At 36.9% G+C, this 15,172-nt stretch overlaps 1 protein-coding gene across 6 annotated transcripts in view; it reads left to right on the top strand.

Moving 5' to 3' along the window:
• The window catches only part of C9H12orf50 (chromosome 9 C12orf50 homolog), a 45,055-nt gene extending 40,795 nt beyond the window's left edge, over positions 1-4,260 (top strand). For all 6 annotated transcript variants that reach the window (XM_017946093.3, XM_031650650.1, XM_003906928.2 and 3 more), the window contains 2 exons: positions 838-930; positions 3,937-4,260. In XM_017946093.3, coding sequence (XP_017801582.1) covers positions 838-930; positions 3,937-3,962 — 119 coding nt within the window. In that variant the 3' untranslated portion in view covers positions 3,963-4,260. The remainder of the gene's footprint in view (positions 1-837; positions 931-3,936) is intronic.
• The last annotated feature ends 10,912 nt before the right edge of the window (positions 4,261-15,172 follow it).

Genomic DNA, 15,172 nt, shown 5'->3' with positions numbered 1-15,172 from the left:
TATATGGATGTCTATTTGTAAATGAGGATATTCTTAGGTGAATCTTGTTTTAAATTTTATTTATTACTATTCTTTTATGTATTGATATTGTTATTATTGTTTTACTGCAAGTGGATGGCTGTGAAGAATACAATGAGTACTAGAAGAGTTGCTAGTGTCTAGGTTTGTGTGAAGGTGCCAGAGTTCATACTCTATATTGCTTTTGCACCATTAGTGCAAATGTCAACACAAGAGAAATGCAAATTATTGGTCTTATGGATCATGCTTTGAGAACACAGCTGCATAGTAATATTTGAAAACACAAATATAACATTGTTAGATAGTAGTAGAAATGTAGATACATCAGAGAAAAAGAAGTATTTAAGGACCAGGTCAGGATATAAATGCTTTGGCTGTCTGGGGCAGTGAGTTCACTATTGCATCATGCCAATTACTGCGACCATGGAAGTCGCTGCATGGAAGGATATGGGACTTGGGCTGTACCTGATAGTTTCACAGTTTTTAAATAAAAGCTCTAATAAACATTAGCAGAATTGATGCAAAACTATGATGAAGTAATGCAGTGAAAGTTTTTATTACATTTAGATATCATACTCTCCTGTAGCTTACCCTTACTTGAAGCATTGAACAACCAATTAAGAATCTGTAGCCACGTTCACTTATAACTTAAATAGTCTTAATAAACTCACTTGTATCCCTGATGCCTTAGCTTTGAAATGGTAAAATGAATTACTTAGAGAATAGCTGCACCCCTGAGATGTTTATAACTTTGAAACACCCTTGGAATGTGATTTTAAAGGTATAAAATATTTAATTCTGGATTTTTTTTTCCCTCAGACAAATATATGTCAACATCATATAATGATTCAGCCTGGCGAAAACGAATTCCTTTTTCAAAAACATATTCAAAAAGTGGAAAGATATATCCAGGTAACTATTTATAAGTGGTTTTAACATATAATGCAATTCCAAAAATGAATAAGTTTTTAAGTACAAGGAGTATTTTAGAAAACATGAAGATAAATAAAAATTTCAAGATATATATGCACACTTAATTACTTGGAGTTTAGTAGATATCTTGTCTACTAGTAATTTAATTTTACTGTTTTACTGTGTTCTTCTTTGTCTATTTTTCTGTGTTACCCAAAAACGTTTTAATACAGTTCTTTCCCAGGCAACAAACAGTAATTGCAGCAATTATGTAATATGTTAAGATGCATTTTTTTGCTGTGCTGCAAAGCAAATATATAAAACTGTATTTCAACACAAGACATTAAAGCTTTGCTATATCTACCATAGCCAGATATTGGCTGGTGCAGGCTGACAGGATATCCAAGATGAAATTTCTCAGCCAGTAGATTCTGAGGGACTGTGGTCTCCTCCTTGTGGAATCCTGTACTCTGGGAGACTGGGGTTCCTTTGGGACCTCCTCAGGGTAGAGGTTTGTTGTATCCCTGAGCTCAGGTTGTTCTTTTGCTGAACAGCTTGGTGTCTTTTCCCAGACTGTCCTGGGCTGGTTCGGTAGATTTGGAAATCTACAGGGGATAAAATGCTTTCGATTACTTCTCAGACAACTGAACATTTCAGAAAAAGTTCCAGTTAGGGAACTCCTACTGACTACAACTGTGACTCAAGGCACAGATGTGTGTTATACATTTATATACTGGGGACGACTGTTTTCCATTTTCCCCCGTTCTTTCCCAAATCATACTGTGCTGTGAGAGAATATATCCTGACCTGGTCCTTAAATACTTCTTTTTCTCTGATGTATCTATATTTCTACTACTATCTAACAATGTTATATTTGTGTTATCAAATATTACTATGCAGCTGTGTTCTCAAAGCATGATCCATAAGACCAATAATTTGCATTTCTCTTGTGTTGACATTTGCACTAATGGTGCAAAAGCAATATAGAGTATGAACTCTGGCACCTTCACACAAACCTAGACACTAGTGCTATTTAATTGATTATACTTTCTCTTAACTTTGTGTGAATTTTCACATGTGATAGCACTGAATTTGGGGGGTGGGGAAAGAGGTGAAGAGTTGATGAAAATCCTGGGTGAAACTTGAAATTGTTGAGCTCTATAGCCGTTTCTCCTATGGTCCTCTTATGGGTGAGGTGATATTTGGAGTATTAAGGGATGTGCTCCTCCCTTAGCCCTGTCGTAATGACTTCTCTTTTCTTTCAGTAGCCTTCTCCCCTCCCATCCCAGATAAACATGAATTATAGAAGGATTTGGGAAAGGAAGGGTCACTTCAGCACATAGTATTGTACCATCTAGCTGTGTACCATGTGTACTAGATGTGTACCATCTAGTGTACCATGTCTAGCACTAAATGGCTGTATTGCAGTTCCCAGATGCAATCTAGACAGAAAAGCTTTGAAGAGAAATTTTTCAGTGTTAAACCTGGGTTAGGGGGAAGACAAGCCATGTCTAATATGAGAGGACTGGAGACAGCTTCTTGAGATTTTTCGAGTGCTAAGATTGCGTGGGAGGGCAGCTCACATTCCTGTGAGCCTCAAGTGGGAGAGAGTTAGTGGGAGAGAGGACCAGTGGGTCCAGATGAAGCCTTCGAGCTGGGATTAAAAGGATAAGCACCAGAAAGAGGCTCTTGTTGAGCCATATTGGGGTGGGTTGGTATTTAACTGTAATCTCGACAGATTGCTTCTGTCAGAGAGCCAAGGAGAAACTGAGCCGGCATCCACTGACCAAATCCTTGTTAATTAAACTATGGTCTGAGGACTAGCTGCAGTGGCATCACCTGGGAGCTTTTTTAAAATGTAGAATCTCCATCTCAGACCTGCTGAATAAGAATCTGCATTTTTAGCAACATTCCCAGGTGATTAAGATACACATTAAATTTCAAGAAACCTTAGACTGGGTATCTAGACCACCATTAAAGAAAAATAAGAGCCCAGCACAGGACCCACCCATGTCAGGACTGTTGCAATTATATTATCTTACTAGCTCTCTGACAGCAACAACCATTCTCTCCTGTTCCACTTCCGGACATTAGGATCAGTAGCAGGGAGGTGGGGTACAGAGAAAACCCTGAGAAAAAATTTTAAATCTGAATGTGACTGAAATATAAAAGTGAGATGCCTAATAAATCGCTGAATTGAACTAAATTTACATGCAGAGGAAGAATGAGGACTTAAGAAATTAGATTTTATAATGAAATAGATTGTTTTGTTATTTTCTTTTGATTGGGAAATTCATAACCTGAAAATGTATATCTTTCCCAATTGTTGTCATCACCAGAATAGGAAGAGAAAGATTAGCTTATGTTTCTTCTTGCACATATTCCTGCAAGGTCACAGAGCAACATTTTCAGCATTTCCCAATGGACAGATGGCCTGCTGGAGGAAAGGAGGCAGAAAACACAAGCTGCCATGAGTCTGTTCCTCTAGGGCACTGGCAGCCAGGGCCACGGAAGTGTAAATGGACAGGAGAAGCCTTTTGGAAAAATGTTATTGGATACTGTGGGGATAATGCAATAATAGAGGAGAATGCACGTGTCTGTGGGAATTAGGGGCAGGAGCTGAAGGTAACTGGAGATGTCAGTCTCATTGGTGACCTTCTCTTGAGGCCACATGTCCTTTGTAATAGGGATATTGCTGGTGCGAAGGAAGCTGCTTGTCTCCATATGATGGAGCCTTCGTTCTGTTCATTCTGCATGCCCCATAGCACAGCCTTATAGACGGTGTCACTTCCATTCTTTTCCACCCCTCCATCCAAATGCAAAACATAGTAAGCATCAAAAAGAAGTGGACTATTTGAATGGCATTTTGAAAATTTATAAGTTAAAACAGTAAGATTAGTTTTTCTTTGCCTTTAGATTTATGGCAAGTAATTAGCAAAAGAAGAACAAAATATCGGTGCACTAAACAAGAAAATAATTGAAATATTTTGCGTATTTTATTATTAGAGCCAAGAAGAAATGGGAGCAAGTAAACCTGGAGGTTGAGAGAAGAGAAAAATGAGAAAAAAAGTGCCAGACATCATCTGATTTACAATCAAAAATGAAAATTCCAAGAATGAGATACTCAAGTACTCCATGCTACATAGTGGATAGCCAAAGATGATAAAAATGCAAATTCTGAAAATAAGATGCAGGAAGTACATTGTGCTCTTTCAAAACTGATAAAAATGCAAATTACCAACAGCTGCCAGTGTATTTATGTAGGTCTGGAATTCATTCCGTACATTACTCCAAACATTTTAATAAAATTTAAAAGTTTGACAATTAAAATCATTCTTTAATTGTAAACCAAGTTAGATTGCACAGATTGAGAAGGAAAATTGTACCTTTGATTTCTGTTTTGCGATATTCTTTATGGAGGAAACCTCACTTCTTATTTCTTTACCTGGATTTTAAGCTGGGCCCTCAGTAATGATGACATATAAAGTATAAATAAATTGAATGAAGTCCCAGCTTTACAGTTTGGTGATGAATCTGTTAGAGGGATTCCAATAGAAATACACTTTAATGCGTGGTAGAACGAGACAACGATTGGTTTATTATTCAGGGCAGTTGTTGAACAATGTTTTAATTGGCAGTTACAAAATCTGTCTGCTGAGGTTTGCTAGATTGAAACCAAAAAATAAACATTTTCCTACCATGAAAATAAAAATTATATGATTATTTTGGAGTAAAGGACAAGCTTAAGAAAACAGTGAATGAATAACGTGGTGTTCCAAATGTCTTAGTGATATTTTAAGGTATTAGTAACTCCAGAAGCATAAATATTTACAAGTGAAAGAGAGACATCATTTGAAAACTAATTTTGATTTCTTTTTGCCCTTTTTAGAATTGTAGTTTGAATAGTACTTGTAAATTTAATTTTTAAAATTGTCATCAAAATGAACCACCTGCAGGGACTGAAACAAAAACTTAAAAGTTTATTCTTTAAACTGAAAAACACATTTGAAAGCAATATAAGTAATTAACATTTAAAATGATGTAACATTTAAAATGATGTTTTTGTAAGTTTGTAGTATTTATACTTCTGAGTTTATTAAAGCTTAGAAATTCACTAAGACTTTGGGAAGTCTCATATTTATATTTGCATGCATTTTATGGTTATTATCAGTTTTTTTCAATATTTATTGGGGGAAGGAATCAGGGTTCTTAGAAATATTTTATTTTACAGCATCTTTATAATATGTAGAGTAATAAAGCCTAGTTTTTGGCTTCTAATGGTGCTGTGTGTACACACTTTCAAGAAAATAGGGATATAGTTATTGATTTTTTATCAAGGGAGCAGATAGAAATGAAAACTGTGGGCTGGGTGCAGTGGCTTATGCCTGTAATTGGAGCACTTTGGGAGACCGAGGCAGTGGATCTCTTGAGCTCAGGAGTTTGAGACCAGTCTTGGAAACATGGTGAAACCCCGTATCTACCAAAAATACAAGCATTAACTGGGCGTGTTGGTGCATACCTGTGGTTCTAGCTACTCGGGAGGCTGGGGTGGGAAGATCACTTCAGCCTGGGAGGCAGAGGTTGCAGTGAGCCAAGATTGTGCCACTACAGTCCAGCCTGGGTGATAGAGTGAGACCCTGTCTCAAAAAACAAAATAAATAAATAAATAAATAAACAAATAAATAAATAAATAAAATGAAAACCGTGCCAGCAAAATATCTTGGTTAGATCGTTTTGAGAGGGATGTAAGAAAATAGCTGAGTTGACAGGCTGTCTCGATTGAAGCTGTTGGGAGACATAATGCCATTTAATGAACAGATCTCTGTCCTTCTAAAACTTCAACTAGTTATGCAAAAGAAAAGTTCTAGGAAGACAATCCAAAAGATCTTCCTGAAGTACAAATTCTCAGTGTGTATCTTTATTGTATATTAAATGCTGAAGAATCAATGAGGAATGAGAAGAATCTGAAGGAAGTCCTGAGCATGATTGTACCCGTGTTGTTCCTGAATATAAATGGAAATTTTTATTATGATAAGCTTTGTCTGAAGGATCACGTAGATGACAACATTAGCCAACTCTGTGTGATTTAGGAAAAAGGCAATTGGTTTAAATGAGGGTAAACTACAAACCAGGGAGGAAGAACATAGCAAACCTCAAAATAAGAATATATAGGAGACAATAAAATAAGTAAACAACCAAAAAATTAGCTAGCAAAACCCTATGCTTGCTGATTCCTGAACATGCAAATAGTGCATTTAAACTTAAGTTTCCCAATGCCAGTGGGTGGATAATTGCTTCTGTGTCACATCTAAAAGTTTTTGATACATTTCACCAGAGTTCCATGACTCTTCAACATGCAGCATTGGTAAAAATGATAATAAAAGTAGCATCTTTTAAATGCTTAGTATATTAATTGGCTAAGACTGCTGTAACCAAGTACCACAAATTGAGTGTCTTAAGCAACAGAAATTTATTTGTCTCACAGTTCTGGAGGCTAGAAGTCTGAAATCAAAGTGTTAGCAGGGTTATCCTTTTCTGAGGGCTGTGAGGGAAGCATCTGTTCCAGGCCTCTCTCCTTGGCTTGTAGATTGCTGTCTTTTCCCTGTGTTTCTTCACATGATCGTTCCTCTATCTATGTCTCTGTGTCCAAATTTCCCCTTTTCATAGAGACACCAGTTATATTGTATTAGGGCCCATCCTAATGACCCCATTTGAACTTGTCTCTGTAAAGACCTTGTGTCCGAATAAGGTCACATCATTAGATAACAAGGATTAGAACTTCAACATATGAGTTTTGAGGGGGACATAGTTTTGAGTAGGTCTTAGATAAATTCACTGTTAACATTCCAGTCTCCCTATGCCTTTAACTCCTTTCATCTATAGTAAACAAAGGCAGATCTGGCATTTCTATCTCATTCACTCTTGGCTATGTTTTTGGCCCATGCTGAAGCCAACAAACCAAACAGAACTGTCTCTTTCTTTCTATCTCTTCCTTTTGTTAAAATTTGAGACAGCATCTTGCCCTGTCACTCAGGCTTGAATGCAGTGGCAGGATCATGGCTCATTGCAGCCTTGACCTTCTGAACTCAAGTGATCCTCCCACCTCCACCTCCTGAGTAGCTGGGACTACAGACATGTGCCACCACACCTGACCAATTTTGGTATTTTTTGTAGAGACAGGTTTTCAACATGTTGCCCAAGCTGGTCTTGAACTTTTGGGCTCAAGAAATCTACCCATCTTGTCCTCCAAGACTTCTGGGATTACAGGCATGGGCCAGCATGCTCAGCCAATTAGAGCTCCTTATAACTCCCCAAGTTGCCACATTAAATGCAGAATCTTTGCACAGTGGGTCTATGTCAATACATTTGGTTTGATCCAACTTCATTTTCTTTCTACCGTTATTCACCACCTTTAGTATCCATTCTCAGACATATTCCCTGTATTTAAATCTGTATAAATTAGAAAACTCAAGTAGTTCTTTTGGAGTATAGCACACTCCCTCATGGATCACACTTTATACCTCATCTTTAGGGGACTGAGTCTAGTTATAGGTCTAGTATCAAAGAAGGATGGTGGGGTGGATCTTGAGGAGAATTAGCATCTTTTAAGGCAACTGTCAGGGTTCATCTCAGGTGGAGGTGGAGAGGTTGCTTCTACTGGGAGTGGAGCTACTATTTTTAGTGGTGAAGAAAACTCAGAATGTCCTCATCTTTATCAGAGTCTTGCTAAATATCCCCATTTCAACTTTCAGGATCACATTCCTTCCCAGTCAATGTCCTCACTTCCCTGCAAGCTTGGGAATTCTATTTGCATTGTAAGTTAACCACTTGGGAGAGGAAATCCTGGGTTTGGTTTTTCAGCAATTTCAGCCTTGTGGCTACAGGAAATAACACTCTATTTCAGGGCAGGCATGTAACTTTCCGGTCATTTATGGAATAGAAATGACCTGAGCTGGAAATTCAAATCCTTGAGTTCATCTTTTTCTTTCTCCACTTTCTTCAGGGGTATTAGGGGCAAGCAGCAAAGCTCATTATACTTGTTAGTTTGACAAAAATTTTCAAAGGTATCATAAACATTTCAACAGATCCTTGCCTCTTATAAGTGGTTGATTAGGAGTTTCCAGTGGTAATATTTTGCCTATTTCTATTGCCACATCATGCCATGAACTAGTAATCTTCTCTCTACAACTGGAAATAGAGTTATTAGTGTGCTTAATCAGATTATAGAGCCAATTCCAGAAACCCCAGAACCGATTCAGAAAACTCATCCTTAGGATTATACTCCTCTAGAACTACACTTGGTATGAAAATCTGTATTAGTCAGTATTATCCAGAGAAATGCAACCAATAGGATGTGTGTACATGTATAGGAAGAAATTCACTTTAAGAAATTAGCTTGTGAGATTGTGGAGGCTTAGTGAGTCTTAAATCTCATGGGGGAAGGCCAACAGGTGGGAGAATCAGAAGATAATTGCAGTTCAGGTCTGAAGGCAGTCTGCTGGAAACTTCCTTCTTGCTGAGGAGAAGTCAAGTCTTTTATTCTAATCAGTCCTTCAATTGACTGGTTGAGGCTCACCCACATTATGGAAGGTGAACTGCTTTACTCAAAGTCTACCTATTTTTTATTTTTTTATTTTTTTATTTTTAATTTATTTATTATTATTATACTTTAAGTTGTAGGGTACATGAGCATAACATGCAGGTTTGTTACATATGTATACTTGTGCCATGTTGGTCTGCTGCACCCATCAACTCGTCATTTACATCAGGTATAACTCCCAATGCAATCCCTCCCCCCTCCCCCCTCCCCATGATAGGCCCCGGTGTGTGATGTTCCCCTTCCTGAGTCCAAGTGATCTCATTGTTCAGTTCCCACCTATGAGTGAGAACATGCGGTGTTTGGTTTTCTGTTCTTGTGATAGTTTGCTAAGAATGATGGTTTCCAGCTGCATCCATGTCCCTACAAAGGACGCAAACTCATCCTTTTTTATGGCTGCATAGTATTCCATGGTGTATATGTGCCACATTTTCTTAATCCAATCTGTCACTGATGGACATTTGGGTTGATTCCAAGTCTTTGCTATTGTGAATAGTGCTGCAATAAACATACGTGTGCATGTGTCTTTAGAGCAGCATAATTTATAATCCTTTGGGTATATCCCCAGTAATGGGATGGCTGGGTCATATGGTACATCTAGTTCTAGATCCTTGAGGAATCGCCATACTGTTTTCCATAATGGTTGAACTAGTTTACAATCCCACCAACAGTGTAAAAGTGTTCCTATTTCTCCACATCCTCTCCAGCACCTGTTGTTTCCTGACTTTTGAATGATCGCCATTCTAACTGGTGTGAGATGGTATCTCATTGTGGTTTTGATTTGCATTTCTCTGATGGCCAGTGATGATGAGCATTTTTTCATATGTCTGTTGGCTGTATGAATGTCTTCTTTTGAGAAATGTCTGTTCATATCCTTTGCCCACTTTTTGATGGGGTTGTTTGTTTTTTTCTTGTAAATTTGTTTGAGTTCTTTGTAGGTTCTGGATATTAGCCCTTTGTCAGATGAGTAGATTGCAAAAATTTTCTCCCATTCTGTAGGTTGCCTGTTCACTCTGATGGTAGTTTCTTTTGCTGTGCAGAAGCTCTTTAGTTTAATTAGATCCCATTTGTCAATTTTAGCTTTTGCTGCCGTTGCTTTTGGTGTTTTAGACATGAAGTCTTTGCCCATGCCTATGTCCTGAATGGTACTACCTAGGTTTTCCTCTAGGATTTTTATGGTATTAGGTCTAACATTTAAGTCTCTAATCCATCTTGAATTAATTTTCGTATAAGGAGTAAGGAAAGGATCCAGTTTCAGCTTTCTACTTATGGCTAGCCAATTTTCCCAGCACCATTTATTAAATAGGGAATCCTTTCTCCATTTCTTGTTTCTCTCAGGTTTGTCAAAGATCAGATGGCTGTAGATGTGTGGTATTATTTCTGAGGACTCTGTTCTGTTCCATTGGTCTATAGATGGCTGTAGATGTGTGGTATTATTTCTGAGGACTCTGTTCTGTTCCATTGGTCTATATCTCTGTGTAAATCACATCCAAAATCACCCCCACAGAAACATCCAGAATAATGTTTGACTAAATATATGGGCATCATGGCTCAGGCAAGTTGGCACATAAAATTAACCATCACATTGGACCTGGATAATCCAGGGTATTTTCACTATATAAGGGCAGGTGGTTAGCAAACTTAGTTTCCCTTTGCCAAATAGCCTAACATATCCACAAGTTCTGGGGACCAGGATGTGGACATCTTTGGGGAGCCATTTTGTTCTGCCTAACATGACTACCTTTCATATGCATAATAAAAAATAGTTGTTACTATGTAGCAGAAACTATACTACATCAAATAACTCACTAAAAAATTAAATCTTCTGTTCACCTAAACAAACAATGAGATAGGAAGAAGCCACCCTGGGCTAGAGATGTCAATCTTGGAGTCATTATGGTAAGTCTCCTCATCAAGATTTCTTCCCCATTACCTTCCCTTTTTGCTTCTGTAAGGATGGTGTAGATATGCTGTTTATCTTCCTATCTGTTACTCAAGCACACATCAACATATACAGCTTGTGAATATTACATTTAATTTTGAGTTTTCTGGCAACCAAGACAAGAAAGAAAACATAGTTATATCAGAAAATTATACTAATGCTCCACAAAAGCATTTTTTTATAGTACTACTTTTGAAATGAAGCACATTTTGTGTAGACCTAACTGAAATTCATTCAATAAATGTTAAAAGAGCACCTTTGAGATCAAGCCCTCTGCTACGTGTTACAGATACAAAGATAAATCAGGTCTTTCTCTCTAAATGCTTCTAATATAATGAGTGATGCAAACAAGTGATTTAAGCACTTACGTGATGTACTCTGTGCCATAGTGGAAGTACAGAATAGATGCTGTGGGACTATAAGAGAAGGCATATTTCACAGATACTTCACCCAACAGTCTTGCTTGGCATTGTGTGGTTTGCAAAATTTCTTAAACATTTCTTGCTGCTAGCATTCCTCTATATGAGGAGTTGTGTCGACTTATCGTCCTGCATGTGGTGGTGGCCTGTCCGGACATTGGGACTACTGTAGGATAAAGGAGGAATTGTTAAATTTTAAGGAACACTTCCTTTCTGTTTTAAAACAGAGGACTTGTGCTCATGTGTTCCTTAGAGAAATGTTGCCAAGAACATTAGTTTTAGAGTGAACTTTTCTACTTGGACACCCACCTGCATTCCATTATGTGATTATACTAAGCATAGTGATTAGCTTATTTAGTCTCCCATTAGTTTATGAGTGTTTTCAAGAAAAGAACAATGTCTTTCCTTCTTTATATTTCTTGCACCTGACATATAATTGATACTTAATATTTATTGAATAATCTAATACCTGTCACTGAAGTTTCTTTTCCTCGGATCAACCAGAACAGTCATTAGAAATGTGGATAATTGCCATGAACCTTGTGTTTTGAGTGACTCGCACTGGCTAAGAACTCCGCAGTGCCATGGAGACATGCTCCTCCTTCTAGGACATGCTCTAGAACCAGGGATGCTGGATTCCTCTGTTGTAATTACCCTGAGGTCATTTGCAGTGTTATATGAGCCTCTCCCCCAAAATAGTGCTTCAAAGGGTAAACCTTGCTATCAGATGGGTGGAGAAGGAGAAATTGTTTACAGGATGTTAAAGGAGGTGGAGAATGTGGGCTGTTCTGTCCATACATGTGCACAGGATCTCTTGAGCCTTAGGACATATTATAGCAGGGAATGGGAGGAGAAACAGGATGCAATTCATTCCAGGAGCCTGAGGCTTTTCATGTTCTGCTTCCTGGAGTAGAACTCTGAGTTGTCCCAGGATTCTAAATATAAACCTGGTGTTCTATAACATTACGCGGATATATTTGGTAGCTATATTTGGTAGCTTTATTTACAACTTTAAAATATTTAGGTATTTGGTGTATAAGTCTTCATATCTACTCTTGCCTGTGGCTCTGCAAATAATCCACTTAGCACACACAGGCAAAAGAGCAACATTTTCTGTCTAATTATCATTTTTTTCCTGTCGGTTCTGTAACACTTGCATTTTTCACATGGATTGTTTCTTGTTTCTTTTATTATGTAAACTATAGACAGAAGGAGAAAGACTGGCTGTAACAAGAGTCTGGTTTTTTGCCAGGGATTTGTCATCTTAGCAAAGGAGCTAGGCTGAGCAGAGAGGCTGTGTTAATTACATTTCTAGAGTATTTCAGATGGAGAATGGACCACACAAAAGTATAATTTCAAAATAATTTCTATTTTTTATTCTATACATCCCAGGTAATTTATAGGGTTATTGTTATATGAAATTGTTGTAGTTATTAAGGAAGCTTTGGGCAAAACCATTAGGTCTGTGAACCATTCTGCTAAAAGTAATGCATACCGTTGTTCTTTGGTATTAACTAGAGAGTGATTTGGACAAGTAATTCAAACATGTTTAGTCTATAATCTCTAATATTGAAAATCTGTAGAAAAATAGGCCTAAGATCTAGAATAAATTCATATTTTATACATAGGGACAGGATAAGATTCTCTTAAGTGATTTTTTTTCCTCAATAATTTCCATGCTACTTTCCTCTTATCACATTACTATTTGTTGTAAAAATAAGGTCTCTCTCTCTTTCTCTCTCTCTCTCTCTCACACACACACACACACTCACACACACAGAGAGAGAGAGAGAGAGAGAGAAAAAAAAAAAAAAACTTAGTGCCTGGCACATAATAGCTAACTACCTGGTAACTTGTAGCTGATATGAAAAAAACAGTTGTAAAGAATGAAAATATGAGATTTCAGTTTCCAGAAGTATGGTAAACTATATATTCAGAGATTTTTTTTTTCTGGAATAACACACCCAACTATGTCATATTTAGAAACAAAACAATATACAACAAAAGCATTTTTTTCAGTGTATATCAGAACAGGTTGGGGAGAAAACGGATTGCCTCAGAGGCTAGAATGACAAAGAGAGAATCCAGAAGAGTAAGAAGAATTAGAGCTGGTGTTTGTCCTCAGGTATTTATATGTCTCTGCCATAGATTGTTAACTTCAATGGTCCAGGAATAGGTGAACAAGAGACAAAGTTTAGGGCATGACCAGAGTTGGGGGTCACAAAATGCCAGGACCCGTTAATGGTGAACTACAAAGGAGGGAACTAGAAAATGAATCCTTACTTTGCAGACAGAGGCAGTGTTAGTATATATCTTCTTCTCCTAGCATCTCTAAAGATTTTAACTTTTTCAGGTGAATTTTGAGCTTAATTCACATGATCAGGATGTCCTAACAAACTTCAAGCCTAAAATGTAGTATTAAGTATCCTGAAATTGATCTTGCCTCCAGGTACCTGGATGAAGCAAAAGTAAATAATTTGTAGTCTCTGGCTTCTAAACTTAGGCTTCAAGGAATCACCGAAGATGAAGTTCCAAATAACATAAACATATAACCCACCCTCCAGCACTAAACATATAGAAATAGCCATTGAGTCAAGAGTAGCAACAAATGACAGAATCAGACCTGCAAAAAGTAATTAAAAGGTAAAGAATGCATTGAAAACATAAAGAATTGATAAAAGACTATTAACATTGACTAGAAATATTTGAAAAGAAACCATATAGAAAATTTAAAGTGAAAATAAAATAGTAGGAATAACATAGGTGTGATAATAAAAGATTGGGTAAAAAGATTAGATATGCTACTGAAAAGAGTACATGTTGAAGACTGTATTTGAATAAATTTGCTATCATGTATCACAGACTAAAAATGAAAATTATAAAAGAAAAGTAAAGACAGACGGAGAATGGAGTAAGAGTGTCAACCTGTGTCTTCTAGATAAGACAATAGAGAAAATGGAAAAGATATGATAAGGAAAATGGTTGCAAAAATTGTTGGAAAAAACACCATCCTCAGACATAGAAAGCCCTGTGGATCAAAAAATAAAAAAGAAACAAACAGAAACTCTCACCTGCACTCTCTGTCTTTAAACAGCAGTACACCAAAAATATCATCTTAAGCAGAGAGAAAAGACTTTGACTACAAAGAAATAAATATTATGCTGATATTTACTCTCAAGAGCAAGAAAGCCAGATAATAATGGAATAATCAATGCACTTAAATAATTAGCAATCTAAAGCCTGTAATCCCAGCACTTTGGGAGGCCAAGACGGGTGGATCACGAGGTCAGGAGATCGAGACCATCCTGGCTAACATGGTGAAACCCCGTCTCAACTAAAAAAATACAAAAAAGCTAGCCGGGAGAGGTTGCGGATGCCTGTAGTCCCAGCTACTTGGGAGGCTGAGGCAGGAGAATGGCGTAAACCCAGGAGGCGGAGCTTGCAGTGAGCTGAGATCTGGCCACTGCACTCCAGCCTGGGCAACAGAGTGAGACTCCATCTCAAAAATAATAATAATAATAATAATAATAATAATAATAATAAGCAATCTAGAAAAATTACCAATCACTTTTCAAAAATTTAATAGAAATTAAAACCTGTTAGAAAAATCCAAACTGAGATTTTTTCTTTTCCCCAAATCAAAATCTAAAGTTACTTCTGAATTATATTCTTCTGGAAAAAGAAAAGTGATTTACAAAAATAATCTGAGAGGCATAGGGAATTGTTACCAGTGAACATAACATGTGGTTTAATTTAACAAAACAATATTATATAAAGCAACAATAATACTTTCTAATTTGTAAGTTAAAAAAAAAGGTAGAATTAAAATCTCAGACCATTTACATGCAAGTTATAACAATAGGTGACCAGAGTTAAGGCAACTTGAGCTCTTTGTATAGTTGAACATGCAAGGGTGTGTGGATTGTGCTGTATGCATTCAAGGGGAAATAGATCATAATCCAAACACAACCTGCTGCCTTGTAGCTATACACAGTGAGCCTGAAGGGTAAGATATAATTTTGATGTTGTTAAATTAACCATGCATGCCAACATTTATAGGATAACTGTAAGAAAACAGAAGTCATATCATATTACTGCTAAATTGGTAGAAAGAATAACATGGAATAAAAAAGAAATAAAAAATAAAGAAAAGGTTCTATAAAAAGCACGAAATAAAGTAGCAAAAATAAAATGTATTAGTAACTATCATGTAACTGGGGCAAATTATAATGGATAAATATTTTTATATCCAGCAGTATGATATTTAAAAGAGACCCATGTAAA

The sequence above is a fragment of the Papio anubis genome, chromosome 9, assembly GCF_008728515.1.
Source record: "Papio anubis isolate 15944 chromosome 9, Panubis1.0, whole genome shotgun sequence".
NCBI classification, from domain to species: domain Eukaryota; kingdom Metazoa; phylum Chordata; class Mammalia; order Primates; family Cercopithecidae; genus Papio; species Papio anubis.
Note: the sequence above shows the minus strand (reverse complement) of the source record. Positions and strands in the feature narration are given on the sequence as shown.